The sequence below is a fragment of the Heteronotia binoei genome, chromosome 6, assembly GCF_032191835.1.
Source record: "Heteronotia binoei isolate CCM8104 ecotype False Entrance Well chromosome 6, APGP_CSIRO_Hbin_v1, whole genome shotgun sequence".
Classification (NCBI taxonomy): domain Eukaryota; kingdom Metazoa; phylum Chordata; class Lepidosauria; order Squamata; family Gekkonidae; genus Heteronotia; species Heteronotia binoei.
The window spans coordinates 149,549,096-149,565,863 of NC_083228.1; the positions used below are offsets into that span (position 1 = coordinate 149,549,096).

At 49.1% G+C, this 16,768-nt stretch overlaps 1 protein-coding gene across 1 annotated transcript in view; it reads right to left on the reverse strand.

The window, feature by feature from the left end:
- Positions 1-16,768, reverse strand: part of LOC132574438 (probable cation-transporting ATPase 13A5) — a 68,864-nt gene that overhangs the window by 9,504 nt on the left and 42,592 nt on the right. Inside the window, exons 18-27 of the mRNA XM_060242792.1 lie at positions 16,632-16,756; positions 14,356-14,519; positions 13,640-13,753; positions 13,339-13,418; positions 7,038-7,080; positions 5,168-5,277; positions 4,355-4,451; positions 2,252-2,324; positions 1,307-1,481; positions 943-1,133 (exon numbers count right to left, since the gene is read on the reverse strand). Coding sequence (XP_060098775.1) covers positions 943-1,133; positions 1,307-1,481; positions 2,252-2,324; positions 4,355-4,451; positions 5,168-5,277; positions 7,038-7,080; positions 13,339-13,418; positions 13,640-13,753; positions 14,356-14,519; positions 16,632-16,756 — 1,172 coding nt within the window. The remainder of the gene's footprint in view (positions 1-942; positions 1,134-1,306; positions 1,482-2,251; positions 2,325-4,354; positions 4,452-5,167; positions 5,278-7,037; positions 7,081-13,338; positions 13,419-13,639; positions 13,754-14,355; positions 14,520-16,631; positions 16,757-16,768) is intronic.

The window sequence follows — 16,768 nt, forward strand, 5'->3', positions numbered from 1 at the left end:
TGATATCTAGAACAGGCATCTTTGGAAGGGCTTCTTGTAGTTCCATGAACTAAATACTAGAATATTGTCACTCCTTTGTGATTGGAAAGACCGCTTTTGAACTGTCTTCTGTTAATGAGTCCCAGGCCCCGTTCACCTGCCCACCTCCTGATTTCCTAACTGTATTGGCGGGGGGCACAGTGGGAGGGCTTCTAGTGTCCTGATCTGACTTGTGGACCTCTAGATGGCACCTGGGTTTTTTGGCCATTGTGTGACACAGAGTGTTGGACTGGAGGGGCCATTGGCCTGATCCAACAGGGCTTCTCTTATGTGACACGGAGTGTTGGACTGGATGGGCCATTAGCCTGATCCAACATGGCTTCTCTGATGTTCTTATGTGACACAGAGTGTTGGACTGGAGGGGCCATTGGCCTGATCCAACAGGGCTTCTCTTATGTTCTTATGTGACACAGAGTGTTGGACTGGAGGGGCCATTGGCCTGATCCAACATGGTTTCTCTTATGTTATGTTCTTAATGTTTTTTTGCCACATGCTCCAGTTCTATGTGCAAGTTTTGTCAGAACACCACTAACCTTTACATTACATTGTCTTATTTAAAATGTATGGTGTCTCTTAGCGGTTTTTGTATTTACGCAGCTGTACGCTAAGATCCTATAGTTTCACCACTAGCATGGGGTCAGAGGGCCCCCCCCTCCAGGACTTGACTATGCTGTTCCTTCCTGGCCCTGCCATGCTGGTGGGGCCTGCCTTCCCAAGAGCAGGAGAGACCCAGGTCCAAACCTCAGGAGGTCTCAAGCAAGCCGCTCTCCTCCTGTCCTGTCCTAGCCTCTAGCTATGCTACTGGGAGAGTAAGAGAGGCCTACTTCACAGGGCTGGAATAACGCATGGAATGCCTTCTGAGCTCCCTGGCGCCACCAGAAGGGATGAAGAAGCGGGGCTCACAGTTGGTGTAGATGGGCTTCCGGAAAGGCTCCCCCTTGGAGAAGACGAAGGCCGCGATGAGGCAGTTGATGGTGACCAGCGGCCAGAGAGTGGCGTCCTCGTAGCTCAGCACCTGGTGGTGGGGCTCCGTGGAGTTGGCTGTCCCATTGCCAAGGCCTAGAGTCAGGGTCTGGTTGGCTAACGGGCATCCTCTGGAAGGGAAGAAAACCCCCACAAACAGTTCCCTCCACTTCTGGCCTGATCCTCACCACTTCTGGCTGCCCCAGCACTCCTTGGGAGCCAGCACCTGTCCCGCAACGCCCCCACGGCTGAAAGCTGCCTCCTGCCCTCCAGTCCCCCCCCTTTAAGCAGGTGAGGGGGCTACCTGTGGCTGCGAATCTCCAAGTACCAGGGCTGCTGCTTCACAAGCAGGAAGCCCCCAACCTGCACCACCACAGTGAAGCCAGCGTTGAGGACCACGGAGAGCAGCAGGGGCGGAGACAGGAGCTGGCCGGAGGGCCGGTAGGGGGCCAGCTTGGGGTAGGCGTGGGTCAAGCTCACTGGTGTGGGAAGAAAAGGGAAGGTAGAATCATAGAGTTGGAAGGGACCTCCAAGGTCATCTATTCCAACACCCTGCACAATGCAGGAAACTCACAAACACCTCCCCCTAAATTCACAGGATCCTCATTGCTGTCAGATGGCCATCTAGTCTCTCTTTAAAAACCTCCAAGAAGGAGAGCCCACCACCTCCCGAGGAGGAAGCCTGTTCCACTGAGGAACCACTCTAATGCTCCAGGAAGTTCATAGAATCATAGAGTTGGAAGGGACCTCTAGGGTCGTCTAGTCCAATGCCCTGCACAATGCAGGAAACTCACAAACCCCTCCCCCTTAAGTCACAGGACCTTCATTGCTGTCAGATGGCCATCCAGCCTCTGTTGAAAAACCTCCAAGGAAGAAGAGCTCACCACCTCCCAAGGAGGAAGCTTGTTCCACTGAGGAACCGCTCTAACAGTCAAGAAGTTCTTCCTAATGTTGAGCCAGAAACTCAACATTTCTGTAATCTGGAAACTCCAGATGACAGTTGGGGGGATAGGAGTCAGGGGTGCACCGGCAGAGCCCCCTTCCCACCCCACAAGAGGTAGCCAAGACTTGGTTTGCACTGAGCTGATGGGCAGAGCTGACCTCCCCCCTTCCACAACCCCCCCTGCCCAATTCACACCCCCTCCCTACACCCTGAATGGCACATCCAGACTCTCAGCCACAGTAGAGGCCTTTGGGCCCCAGAGACTCTTCAGCCTGGGCCAGGTGGTGGGGAAACTGGCCAGCTTACTCGTGAGGCAGATGACGATGGTGATGCCGATGTCCTGGAAGAGGTACTGGTAATTGCCCAGGAACTGGAGTTGCTGCAAGGGAAAAGCCAACTCAGCCAAAGCTTTCCTTGCCACAGGTGCAGCCAAAGAGATGGGGACAGCCTACATGTCCCAGGAAGATACTTGGGAGTCTGAAAAAGACACCCACAAATGGATGCCAGAGGGCCCCCTCCCCCATGATGATGATGATGATGATGATGATATTGGATTTATATCCTGCCCTCCACTCCAAAGAGTCTCAGAGCGGCCTACAATCTCCTTTCCCTTCCTCCCCCACAACAGACACCCTGTAAGGTGGGTGGGGCTGGAGAGGGCTCTCACAGCAGCTGCCCTTTCAAGGACAACCTCTGCCAGAGCTATGGCTGACCCAAGGCCATTCCAGCAGGTGCAAGTGGAGGAGTGGGGAATCAAACCCGGTTCTCCCAGATAAGAGTCCGCACACCTAACCATGACACCAAACTGGCTCTTATAGCACCTGCCCTTTCAAGGACAACTCTTGAGAGAGCTATGGCTGGCCCAAGGCCATTCCAGCAGCTGCAAGTGGAGGAGTGGGGAATCAAACCCGGTTCTCCCAGATAAGAGAGCTCTGGCTGACCCAAGGCCATTCCAGCAGGTGCAAGTGAAGGAGTGGGGAATCAAACCCGGTTCTGCCAGATAAGAGAGCTGTGTCTGACCCAAGGCCATTCCAGCAGCTGCAAGTGGAGGAGGGGGGAATCAAGCCCGGTTCTCCCCGATAAGAGAGCTCTGGCTGACCCAAGGCCATTCCAGCAGGTGCATGTGGAGGAGTGGGGAATCAAACCCGGTTCTTCCAGATAAGAGTCCGCACACTTAACCACTACACCAAACTGGCTCTCCACTGGCTTAAATGTTTTTTGAAGCTCGTAGAAGCCTCGTGTGAAACAGGGCATTGTGTACACAGCCCACCTCAGTGCCCGGGTGCTGTAGGGATTCCCAAGGCATTGGCACCAGGAAAGCCCTCAGGAGACCAGGCCGAGAAGTAATAACTGACATGCTGTTGTTTCTCTGCAGAATGGTTGGAGCGCTGGTCTCCAATATGAATTATTTAAATGTTTTTTGAAGCTCGTAGAAGCCTCGTGTGAAACAGGGCATTGTGTACATCCCTGTTGCGCTCTTGTGCCTTGCTGCTTCCGACTCTTACACTGGCTATGATTAAAAGAGGACGTGGATTATGATTAGAAGAGGACGTGTAGTCACACGGCTCACCATACCACATCCCGGAGTCCCAGTTTCGAAGGATAGACTGTCAGTTACAAGTAGATGGACTTTGCGTTCGGGTGTGGTTTATATTTGCACTTTGCATAGCATTGCATTTTCTTATAAGTGAATTTTGTTATATAAAACAGGGGTGGCCAAGGGTAGCTCTCCAGATGTTTTTTGCCTACAACCCCCATCAGCCCCAGCCAGCATGGCCAATGGCTGGGGCTGATGGGAGTTGTAGGCAAAAAACATCTGGAGAGCTACTGTTGGCCACCTCTGATATGAAATATTTGAATTTTCTACAACTGAGGCTGGTTTGACGTGGATACCTTAGGGCTTCTCACCTGCACCACCTGGGGACTGGCAACCGTAGTCACCATGGCTAGAAGCTACTGAGGGACCTCTCCCCCTCCCTGAATCTGTCTAATCCCCTTTTAAAGCTCTCTATACCCGTGGCCATCACTACATCCTCTGGCAGCAAAGTCCACATTTTAATTACTGGTTGCCTAAAGAGGTCCTTCCTGAAGGAGAGACTGGCCGCTCCCTTTCAGCTCTTTGGCAGGAAAACAAACCTCTCCTTCAGAAAGTCAAAACCTGTTTCTGGGCCAGGTGGGGTGGGCGTCCTCAGTCCTCGCTGGTGGCTGTTTGTGGGTCCCACAGGCTTCTGTAGCACTTTAAAACCCAACCTGTTTGCCAGAGACAAGAGAGGAAGCCCACAGGAAGCCGCGCCCCTCCTCGTGCCACCTTCCAATTGCTTGGGACAAAGCGATCCCTTCCCTCCAGCTGAGGATTCCAGTGTTAGCTGGAAGCTGCTCTCAGCTCCCTAGAGAAGTTACGGTACTTACCCAATAAAGCAGGCATGTCCCCACGAACTGGATGAAGACGTAAGTGGTCAGATATTTAAACACTGCAAAGGAGGACACGAGGGAGGCTCGGCCTTCTCTAGGGGGAGAGATGGACAGGCTCTTGGAGGGCTGCAGCCGGGCCCTGCTCAAAGCCCCACAGAGGCCGAAGAGCAGTTCAGGCATCCCCAGAAGAAGAGTCAGCCCTGGAGATGCCTCCAGCCCTTCCACACACCCCGGAGAAGGTCCAGGGGCAACTGCCCAGGAGAGAAGCTGGTCGTTCTGGGACTTGGCAAAGAAGCCCCTGGCAACATAGAGACCAAGCCAAGGATGCTGGAATCCCAGAGTGATGCTCAAGGGGCAAAGGGCTTCGCACACCAGCTCTCTCCCCACCAGTTGCACGCAGGGCCAGCCCTCCCACCAGGTAAACTAGGCAGTTCGGAGGGCCCTCCTGGCCCAGGACCATAGTTTACCCTTCCCTTGTAGTTTTAAGTAAAGCAACCATATTCTTTTTAAACACACAAATGATCTCTGCATATTCTCTGTTGTGCTACTCGTTTCAACTCTGCTAAATAATACTTTTCTCTAAGGATATCCAATATCAAGGGAGAAGAGGAGACCGACTAAAGCCACTGTGGCCCCCTCCCCCACTGTGGAGAAAAGTGGGAGCGTGAAATCAAATCAATAAATCCGAGCCTGATTTTTAGAGGCCTGCTGGGAGCTCCATTCCTGGCCCCTCCCCGACCAGGCCTCTCTGCCCTTCTCTGGCCCGCTGGCCCTGCGTGTGCCACCCCCAAGGAGGGAGGGAAGGGTTACCTGATCAGCTCTGGCACACACTGGATGTTGGGGACCTGAGAGGTGAAGGGCGAGGCCACCGAGGCCTCCTGCTCCGACAGGGAGATCCCGGCATGGGCCATTTTCAGAGCCTGGAAGGGAAGAAGGGAAGAGCATGAAGGGGCAGCGGCCAGGCACGGAGCAGGAGCCCCTGCGGATCTCTCACGGTGGGGGGTTTGGAAGCCCCCAAACTCAGGCCAGGCCTTCTTCCGTTGCTGGAGCTGCCAACTCCAGGTTGTGAAATTCCTGGAGATTTGGGGGTAGAGCCAGGAGGGGGCGGGGTTTGGGGAGGGTCCTCAATAGGGAAGAATGCCATGGATTCCCCACCCACCCCCCTCCTTCCACAGCAGTCCTGTTCTCTCTCTTCTGGAGATCAGTTATACTTCTGGGAGATATCCAGCCCCCACCTGGGGGCTGGTAGCCCTAATTTCCTGGACATCACTTGTAACAAAGTGGAAGTAACAAAAGGATTCTAGGGGGGTGGGGGGGAGAGGCATGACATCTGAAATGTAGGCAGTTTTTGCAACACTAGTCCACCACTGCTTTGGGCAGATATTGGAAAGTGCAGGGCAGTGTGGACAGTTTTGAAACCACTCTCTCTGTGTCCTTCTGAGTCCTTGAGAGAGCCAGTTTGGTGTGGTGGTGAAGTGTGTGGACTCTTCTCTGGGAGAACCAGGTTTGATTCCCCCAACTCCTCCACTTGCAGCTGCTGGAATGGCCTGGGGTCAGCCGTAGCTCTGTAGGAGTTATCCTTGAAAGGGCAGCTTCTGGGAGAGCTCTCTCAGTTCCACCCACCTCACAAGGTGTCTGTTGTGGGGGAGGAAGGGAAAGGAGATTGGAACCTGCTTTGAGACTCGGATTCAGAGAGAAGGGTGGGGAATAAATCTGCAGTCTTCTTCGCTGCCCTTTTCTACATTTGATTCTCTCTCTCGGCTTGACTTTGCGAACGAAGATTTAAGAAGGGTGCAGTAGTCCACGTCTGCTGCAGGCTCGCTGGTGGCTGACAAGACCAATGCTTAAATTTGATTAAACATCTGCTAAAGGAACAGGACATTTTTTTCTGGGCTAGTGGCAAACTTTGATAGACATAAATAAGTAGCACTGTACACTTGTTTGGTCTGTACATGGTGAGGTGCAGCATTCAGCTTTCCTGGTCTCAGGATCGGGGCCAGCACCAGAAAGCTCCTAGTTTGTAGTCGGCATGAAATCTGATCCTGGATTCACCGTGTCTGAGCCTGGCAATGGGGCTATTTCCCTGCACACGTCTGCCAAATGATAGATGCAGCCGTGTTGGTCTGAGGCACATGTGTGCACAAGAAAGCTTATGGCCGGAATAAAACTTGGTTGGCATTAAAGAAGTCTGACCGGACTTCAACTTTGTTCTGCTGCAAAATGATTCTTTTTTTCCTAAAACCAGGGCTGGTACCTGACCTTCCACATCAAGTTCAGAGGCACCTGCCTTGGGAAGCCCCCTTGGGGGGGAACAGAGACATTTTTCAGATCCCACATCATTAATCCATGACATTTGCTGAAAAAGAAATACACCCTCCAGCCCTGTTCCTGCCCCCCTACCCTTTCAGCTGCCCTCTGTCCTGCATCTCTCACTCAACTTCGGACGAGCTCTCTGCTGCAGGCAAACCAATGTGCCAAGAGATGACTTCATAAACAACGTGTTGCACAAACATGATCTAATTTTTTTAATGAGTCTCACAAATCCATTCCCACCCCCAACACAACAACAAATACGTCCTTTTTTTGGGGGGGGGGGAATGCCCACTGCCACCTGCCCATCGCGGGAAGGCATCAGCATTGCTAAGCCAAAGGGGGGGGGGACAGTTGGAGGGCAACCTACCCCGCAGTCGTTGGCTCCATCTCCGCACATCCCCACATAGTAACTGGCAGAGAAGAGAGAAGACAAATTAGCCAGTCATTTTTACAGTGGAATCAGGGAATCTGCAAACGCAGGTGCACCCAGGGATGGACAGACCTCTGTTTTGCCAGCCTGGCGTACACCGACCGTTCTGAGGAATTGCCAGCAATGCCACCACTCGGGCACACACAGCAAGGAGCCAAAGGCAGCAAGCAGCTTCACAGGACTCACTCACTGCTGGGGGGAACCTGGGGGTGCAGGTCTGGGCTGGAAAATACCTGGAGACTTAGGGGGTGGAGCCAGCAGAGGGCAGGGTTTGGGGAGGGGGGCCCAGCATGACATGATGCCATAGATCCCACCCTTCCAAGCAGCCGTTTTCTCCAGGGGTGAAGTCCAACAGTGGCTGCACAGTTAGAGAATTAGACAAAAAACAACTGTGCCAGAAAGAACAAAAACCAAGTCTTTAGGAAATTGTACACATTGATATCAGAAGTTCTCAGTTCAAGCCGTCTTTAAGAAGTTAAGAATGGGCGTTGATAAGAGTGTGATAGAATGCTGCGTTAAGTTTTATCATTCGGTTTTCGAAAAAGCTATCTATAGTGGGACGTCGTTCAAGCTAGTGATTGCGTGAGGTGATTTTTACCTTAGAAGCAGACATTGTAGGTTGGACTCCTCGTGTGTTGTAAGGAAGAAGGAGGTTTTTTGACCCACTGGGAGTTGCGAAGTTCTTCAGGAGTCGACACATCAGAATGGATTTTTGTGGACTGTATATGTGTGGGATTTCCTTTGTAATGGATTTTTATCACATAAATTGAGAACTTCTGATATCAATTTGTACAATTTCCTAAAGACTTGGTTTTTATTCTTTCTGGCACAGTTGGTTTTTGTCTGATTTTCTCCAGGGGAGCTGATCTCTGCCAGCTGGAGACCAGCTGTAAAAGTGGGAGATCTCCAGGCCCCACCTGGAGGTTGGCAACCATAAGACAGAATGTAAATGTTAGGCAGCTGGAGGGGGGAGTGGTGCTCAGCTCCCCCAGACATGCGGGCAGCACTTCCGTTTGGAATGATCATAACTCCACGGATCTTGGAACTCTACAAGTTCCGCCCCCCCCCCCCATGAGCCCAAGAGTTCTCTGCAGCAGAAGAAAGTGGGGGGGGGGGAAGGGTTGTTCTTTTGTTCCACATGCTTTTCACCCTTCTAGTGGTCAATTCAATATCATACCAGTTTACATCTGGCAGAAAAACCTGCAGTTTAAATCTGCATGGAGATATGCTGGGCATAAACTGGTGTGATATTTTGAAGCAATAAGGAGGCCTTCCTGAAGGAACAACGCAAAGCAATAGAAGAAAATAATAGAATGGGAAAGACAAGAGATCTCTTCAAGACAATTGGAGAAATCAAGGAAACATTTCGTGCAAAGATGATAAAGGACAAAAACGGTAGGGACCTAACAGAAGCAGAAGAGATCAGGAAGAGATGGCAAGAATACACAGAAGAATTATATAAGAAGGATCTCAAAGTCCTGGACAACCACGATGGTGAAATTGCTGACCTTGAGCCAGACATCCTGGAGTGTGAAGTCAAATAGGCCTTAGAAAGCATTACTAACAACAAAGCGAGCGGAGATGACGGTATCCCAGTTGAGCTATTCAAAATCCTAAAAGACGATGCTGTTAAAGTGATGCACACATTATGTCAACAAATTTGGAAAACACAACAGTGGCCACAGGATTAGAAAAGGTCAGTTTATATCCCAATCCCAAAGAAGGGTAATGCCAAGGAATGCTAAAACCATCGCACCATTGCACTTATTTCACATGCCAGCAAGGTCATGTTAAAGATCCTACAAGCTAGGCTTCAGCAGAGAGCCAGTTTGGTGCAGTGGTTAAGTGTGCGGACTCTTATCTGGGAGAACCGGGCTTGATTCCCCACTCCTCCACTTGCAGCTGCTGGAATGGCCTTGGGTCAGCCAGAGCTTTCATAGGAGTCGTCCTTGAAAGGGTAGATTGCGAACTACCAGAAGTTTAAGTTGGGTTTTGGAGAGGTAGAGGAACTAGAGATCAAATTGCCAACATTCGCTGGATTATGGAGAAAGCATTACCATTTCTGCTTCATTGACTACGCTAAAGTCTTTGATTGTGTGGATCACAAAAAACTGTGGCAAGTCCTTAAAGAGGTGGGAGTACCAGACCACCTCACATGTCTCCTGAGAAACCTGTATAAGGGTCAAGAAGCAACTGTCAGAACAGGATATGGAACAACTGATTGGTTTAGAGTAGGAAAAGGATGTATATTGTCACCCTGCTTATTTAATTTATACACAGAGTACATCATGCGGAATGCCGGACTGGATGAAGCAGAAGCAGGAATTAAGATTGCCTGGAAAAACATCAACAACCTCAGATATGCAGATGACACCACTCTAATGGCAGAAAGTGAGGAGGACCTAAAGAATTTCTTGTCGAGGGTGAAAGAGGAGAGCACAAAAGTAGGCTTGAAACTCAACATCAAAAAAACTAAGATCATGGCATCTGGCCCCATCACACCTTGGCAAATAGAAGGGGAAGACATGGAAGTAGTGACAGACTTCACATTTCTGGGGTCCAAGATCACTGCAGATGGTGACTGTAGCCATGAAATTAAAAGTCGTCTGCTCCTTGGGAGGACAGCTATGGCAAACCTGGGCAGTAGAATAAAAAGCAGAGACATCACCCTGCCAACAAAAGTCCGTATAGTCAAAGCGATGGTGTTCCCCGTAGTAATGTATGGCTGTGAGAGCTGGACCATAAGGAAGGCTGAGCGCAGAAGAATAGATGCTTTTGAGATGTGGTGCTGGAGAAGAATCTTGAGAGTCCCTTGGACTGCAAGAAGATCCAATCAGTCAGTCCTAAGGGAAACCAACCCAGACTGTTCCCTGGAAGGTCAGATGCTGAAGCTCAAACACTTTGGCCACCAAGGTGGTGGGCTCTCCTTCCTAGGAGGTTAGATGGCTAGATGGCCATCTGACAGCAATGAGGATCCTGTGAATTTAGGAGGAGGTGTTTGTGAGTTTCCTGCATTGTGCAGGGGGTTGGACTAGAGGACCTTAAAGGTCCCTTCCAACTCTATGATTCTATGAAATGAGAAGGGAGCACTCACTGGAGAAGACCCTGATGCTGGGAAAGACAGAAGGCAAAAGAAGAAGGGGACGGCAAAAGATGAGATGGCTGGACAGCATTACTGATGTAACAAGCGCAAATTTGAGCAGACTTCGGAGGATGGTGGAAGACAGGAGGGCCTGGCATGACTTTGTCCATGGGGTCGCAAAGAATTGGACTCTACTGTGTGATTGAACAAGAACAAAATATCAAATCAGCCACTAGAGGGGGCAAAACACATACGGAACAGACAACCCCCCCCCCCCCCCCAAGAAACAGGCAGGTTGAAGAGAGGGAAACTCTATCCCTAAGATTGGATCTGGAGGTTAATATGGTATCACCTTCCCAATCCGTGAAGGCCCCTGAGAATGTTCTAAAAAAAATCAAGTGGTCCCCGGCCCTAGAAAGGGAGTTTTCTTCCCTCTTTGGCTCTGAAGCGCTACGCAGATTAAGGGATTCAATCATAAATTCCAATTCAGACGATTCAATCCTTTCTGGATTCTCATTATTAATTGATTATTGTAGTGCCAAAGCTAAACCTGTGATCTTGTCTAGGTCTAGTTTCTCCAGCTGGTTCGATACAGATTGTTTAGCTTGGAAACAAGAACTGAGAGCTCATTTTAAAGAGGCTTGTCACTCCAAAGACCAATCAAAAATTAAGGCCTACATTGCTTACAAGACAGCCTACCTGGAGCTTACTACATCCAAAAGGAAAGTTTTCTTTCAGAATAAATGGGACCAACTTTACCACTCGATAAAATCTAGCGATAATAAGGCTTTCTGGAGAATCATTTCAGGTAATCTAAAAAACAATTCTGTTACTGACCCAAATATCTCTGAGCAAACATGGGTTGATTACTTCTCTAACATTTTTGCTGCTCCATGTGTATCCCCTCCTATCTTAGCAAACCTCTCAGTTACTGATATGCCGGTCTGGCCTCCAGTAACTCTAGAGGAAATCAGTGAGTTATTGAAGGATTTAAAAGCGGGTAAAGCACCTGGCCCTGATGGCCTTCCCGCTGAGGTATTCACAAAGTTTGCCGATTGGTGGCTCTTGCCCCTTGCAAAATTGTTCTCTTTCATCGATCTGCATGGCTCCATCCCTGACTCTTGGCTTGATTCTATAATCATCCCAATATACAAAAAGAGGGGGTTGGAGTTACCAGAAAATTTCCGCCCCATTAGTTTATTATCTATAGTGGGCAAACTGTATGCAAAACATTTAGAACTCCGATTAACTAACTGGATGCGCCTAGGCAACATCATAGGTCCTGAACAGATTGGTTTCTCCAAAGGCAAATCTGCTATGGATCACTGCTGCATTCTGGCCTTCCTTGCTGAAAAATATATGCATACCGGGTCAAAAAAATTATACGCTGCCTTCATCGATTTGAAGGGTGCTTTTGATTCAATAGATAGAGCCCAACTATGGATCAAGCTAGGTCACCTGGGAATGGACCCTCGTCTGCTGTTTCTCTTGAGGAAACTTCATTCTAATACCTTTTGCCAAGTGAAATTTTCTTCTAGCGGTGACTTGACTAGTAAAATCCCAGTGTTAAAGGGGGTTAAACAGGGTTGCGTGCTGACCCCGCATCTTTTTAATCTATTTTTAACTGACCTGGCACAATTTTTGAACCCTGTCAACGGTCATCCGGCTAAACTTGCAGGCCGAGCGGTCCCCTTATTACTTTATGCCGATGACACTACCATCCTCTCTTGTACAAGAGTGGGCCTGCAAAGGTATTTGAATGCCTTTTATGACTACTGTAATTGTAATTCACTTACTATCAATTACACCAAATCTAAAGTAGTTGTCTTTTCAAACTGCTGGCGCCCACAGAGATGGTTTATTGGCAATTCAACAATCGAGCAAACGAAAAATTTTAAATACTTGGGGATCACTTTTAACCACAAGTTAAGCTGGGTGTCACATCGTAACAACACCGTCAACTTGGCTAAATGTTCAGCTGCTCAAATTAAACAGTTTTTCTTTGCAAGGGGCAACCAATTAGTTCCAGCAGCTATTAAAGTGTTCAAAGCCAAAACGCTTGCCCAAATCCTCTATGGTATCCCTATTTGGATCTCAGCTTTTACCAGGAAAGTGGAGGGCATTCAAGCCTCATTCTTTAGACAAATTCTTGGTTTGCCAAAATGTGTGTCCTACTTTGCTCTCTGCTCTGAAGTGGGTCAGTCTTTGGTGGAGACAAAAGCCTGGATTGCAGTGTTTAAATTCTGGCTCAAAATTCATTTTAAAACAGATCCCAACAGCCTTCTTGATTGTATGAAAAGAGACCCATATATTTCATCCTGGACAGCAGTGCTTCTGTCTAAACTCAATCAATTTGGGTTAGAGGTAGATGATTTTTCTACCGCTGATGAGTCATATATCTTCAGATGTATTAAACGGAGACTATGGGAATCGGAGGAAACGAAATTACGGCCAACTGACCCTTATATTTGCTCTCCAGCTTCCTTAGGTCTTTATGCTTTTTGTGGCAAAATGCCCAATTATCTATCAGACCTAACCACTCCAAGTCATCGCAGGGCATTTATGTTGGCTAGACCAAATGCGTTTCCCTGCAAAGTTTTACAAGGGAGATATCAGCGAGTCCCTTTAGCCGACAGACTTTGCTCCTGTGGAGCGAATACTCCTGACTCAATCCAGCATATATTGCTTGATTGTTCTTTTTACCACAACCTCCATAAAGATTTATTTGGCAAGCTTTCTTTTCCCCCAGATTTGTCTATTCTGCCACCCTGTTATTATTTATTGAGTGATACTGAGGGGGTGGTTAGTGAGGCTGTGGTAAAATTTCTGGCTGACATCCTTAAATTTAATTCTGACCATGTTTGAATGCATCTGTAAGCTCGGTTTCATTTTGATTTTATCTCCAATGTTTAAATGTTTATATTCTGTGTATTTTTATCTGAATCTATTATGCCATTAAAGGTTTGGTATGGTATGGGGAAATGAGGGTCTGGGGAAGTCCCCCCCTTGTCATCTCTGGGTCAGCCTCCACGGTCAAAGTGGCTCGAGAGAAGGGCATGTACAGGAGCCAGAGGAGCAGGTGACACCAAGCAGGGTCCTCTGTGAGAAAGCCCTTTTCTTTTCCCTCCCCCCTCCCCATTCCAGCAAGGCACCTACTTCAGCTTCTGAAATTCCTCCACAAGACTGGACTTCTGCCCAGGAGACATTCTGGCAAACACCGTCCCATTCAGAAGTACCTGTGGAAAGGTAAACGTGCAGCTCACAAGCCCAGAAATGCCTTTCCTAGCAAGAGAGCCCCTCCCCCTTTATCCCGCAAGAAGAAAGCCCCCCCCTCCCCCGTCTGCTTTCTGTGCAAAGGCTCCATCCCAAAGGGACTCATTTCCCAAGCAAGGGACGTGAAGGAAGGAAGGGGAAGTCTCCCCCAGCCAGGGTGTTCCCCGCCCTCCTTGCAACTTACCTTTGGGACCAAACCGCTGAAGTATTTGGTGAGGACCTGGTAGGATTTCCCACTCATGGCAAAATGGAAGTCAGTGCCTGGCTCAGCCTTCTCCTCGATGGGGATGCAGAGGTCCTGGGAAGCGAGTGAGAATTACTCCACGGTGCAAGTGAGGAAAAGGGGCAGGAAGGGGCTCTGGAGACCACTCTTTTTGGTCTGGGAAGAGGGGGTGATGGGATAGAGAAAATAAAGGGCAGGATTTTGTCTCACTTTGAGTCAAGTCCATGAGAACCTGAGAAGCCAAGAAGATTTGGGGCCTGTCAGCTACTGAGAATCCGAATGGAGATCTCCGAGTCCTTCCTTCCTAGTCAGAAGGTGGGAAATCTGGCGGGTCTCTAAGGGGCCACTTAAGGCAAATCTGCCTGTTCTGCTGCAAGCCAACATGGCTGCCCTCAGAAACTTATGTCATTTCAACTATCTTGCATTGCACAAGATGCCTTGGTGAACGGTCCCACCAGTGCAGCAGCGGCTCAAGCTTGGCGTTCTCTCTGAAGGCCTGGGATCTGGGACTGAAATGCCTCCTGGATGCACCCCCACATGGGCAAGGGCCAGGGAGGCAGCAGGACAACACTCCCAGCCTAGGTTCCCCTTCTGCGGTCCTGGAGGTCCCCAGTTCATGGCACCCCAGGGAGTTGTTGCCCAGGGCAACCAAGGGCCTCCTGCAGTCGCTGGCTTACTTTCCCCTCTCCGGGGTGTGGGTGCTTGTCCTCCATCAGCTGCCAGGTAAGGGATGCTGGGATCGACCCCTCCGGCTCACTGGCTTCCACAAGGATCACTTTGCTACTGTTGGAAATCATGTTGGAGTTCTTAGCGACTGTGACGGCTGTCTGGAGGTTGTCCCCTGGAAAGCAACAGGCCTGGCTTCAGCGATGTTGTCAGGGCTGCAAATTTGGTCTGTACCTCAAGACTTACAAGCCAGGTGGCCCCTCCATCCCTGCTAGCCAAGATCAGCCGTCTCCAAAAGGGAGGTCTAAGCTCACCCGCAAACCTGAAGGCACATCTGTGAAACGAAATTGTTCCAGTATATAGTTGATTCTTGGCAAGGAGGATGGGCCAGGAACCAAAGAACTCTGCTGGGACTTCTGCACACCTGGGCTGGGGGGATGCAGCAACTGTGTCTGGAACATTAGTCTCCCATGACTTCACACTCAGACTGCTGCAATGCAGTCTATGTGGGGATGCCCTTGAAGACTGTCTGGAAACTTCCCCCCACCACCAAAAAAAAAAGTCACCCACCCCAGGCTCCACCTTCCCCTTGCCAATCTCCAGAAGTTTCCCAACTTGGAGTTGGCAATCCTATAGCACAGGCTTCGTGTCTTGTCTCCCCTCCATTCCCCCCGCCCCCAGTCCAACCCTGTAGCTCGGAAGGGACTTGGGAATAACTCTTGCAAACTTTAGTCAAGGCCTCAGGTTTTTGCACAAGAGAGGCATCCTTGAGGCCTGCCGGCTGCTGGTTCTTCACCTTGGCCACAAGAGCATGACAAGATGTATCTAATAGAGCAAAGCTTGATTCCAGGGTGCCTTTAAGACAAACAAAGCTCGAGTCTGGCTAGAAGCTTTCATGTGAATTTTTTTTTGGGGGGGGTGTATTTGGGGGGAATATTTGGGGGGAGAATTTGGGGGGAGGTGCTTGTGAGTTTCCTGCACTGTGCAGGGAGCTGGACTAGATGACCCTGGAGGTCCCTTCCAACTCTAGGATTCTTTCGTCCTAAGTGCAGACCCAGAATTAAACTTTGTTGGTGTCAAAGGTGCCTGGCTGGACTCAGACTTTGTTTTCTTGCTTCGGACCAATGCGGCTGCCCACCTCAATCTGTTTACTCACAATATATTTTCAGGATTATGTTTATTGCTTAATTATGAGTAATTATGGAATCAATTAATATGGTGCACCTGATCCTAATAGAGTTCTGTGTATTGCTACAAATTTTAATTTGATATCCAAATTAAAGCCCTATATGGCCGAGGACCTGCCTACCTACGGGACCGCCTCTCCCCATATATTCCCCAGAGAGCACTAAGATCCAGCTCCCAAAACCTTCTACAAATCCCTGGGCCAAAAGAGACCAGACTTAAGATAACCCGGGAGCAAGCCTTTTCACTAATGGCCCCTCGTTGGTGGAACCAACTCCCAGAGATGGTGCGAGCCCTGCGGGATCTGAATCAGTTCCGCAGGGCTTGCAAAACCCATCTTTTTCAGCTCTCATTTGGAACAGGACCTGACCAAACTGACTAACTATCGTAATTTTAGCCACTTTATGTTGAAATTGGAACTGATGTATGACAATATGTAAACTATGACCGACAGAAATATAGCACCTATTTCTACCTACTTTATATTTTTATATCTTTTAATCTCCTATTCTCTTATTTTTATATTTTTAAACTTTATTAATTCATGTAATTGTATTATTTAAACCATTGCTGTCTATTTTAACCGAATCATGCTTGTCATGTCTGTGAGCCGCCCTGAGCCCGCCTTCTGGTGGGGGAGGGCGGGATATAAAAATAAAATTTGCTTTGCTTTGCTTTGCTTTGCAAATATGCAGGTATTCCTAAGTATTGCTATTATATGAGACTGTTTCTGACAAAAGTTGAACTAATAACTTCAACTTTTAATGTTTCTGATCTGTCAGATGGCAAAAATTCAGATACTCTGTCGACACGGCCCAGAGGGCAGCCATCTGCTCACCCTCTGTCAGGTGCTGGTTGTATTTGCAGTTCTGCTTATAGAAATCAAAGGCATTCCAGGTTGCTCAATTAACAAAATTAATTTAGGTCTGATAAGCAGGGCTTTCTTCATAGAAAAAGCCCAGCTGGAACTCATTTGCATATTAGGCCACACCCTCTGCTGCCAAGCCAGCAAGAACTGGGTTCCTACTGAAAAAAGCCCCGTTGATAAGAAAGTAAGCAGTGAATTAAATTTCCAGCCTTTCTGCGCATTCCACGTTGGTACCTGTGACCATCACGGTCCGGATGCGGGCGGCCATGAGCTCCTCCAGGACGGGGTTGGTCTCGCTCTTCAGCCGGTTCTCCATGACCAGCAGGCCCAGGAAGGTCAGGCCAAATTCCACCTCCTCCCTTGGGCAGGAC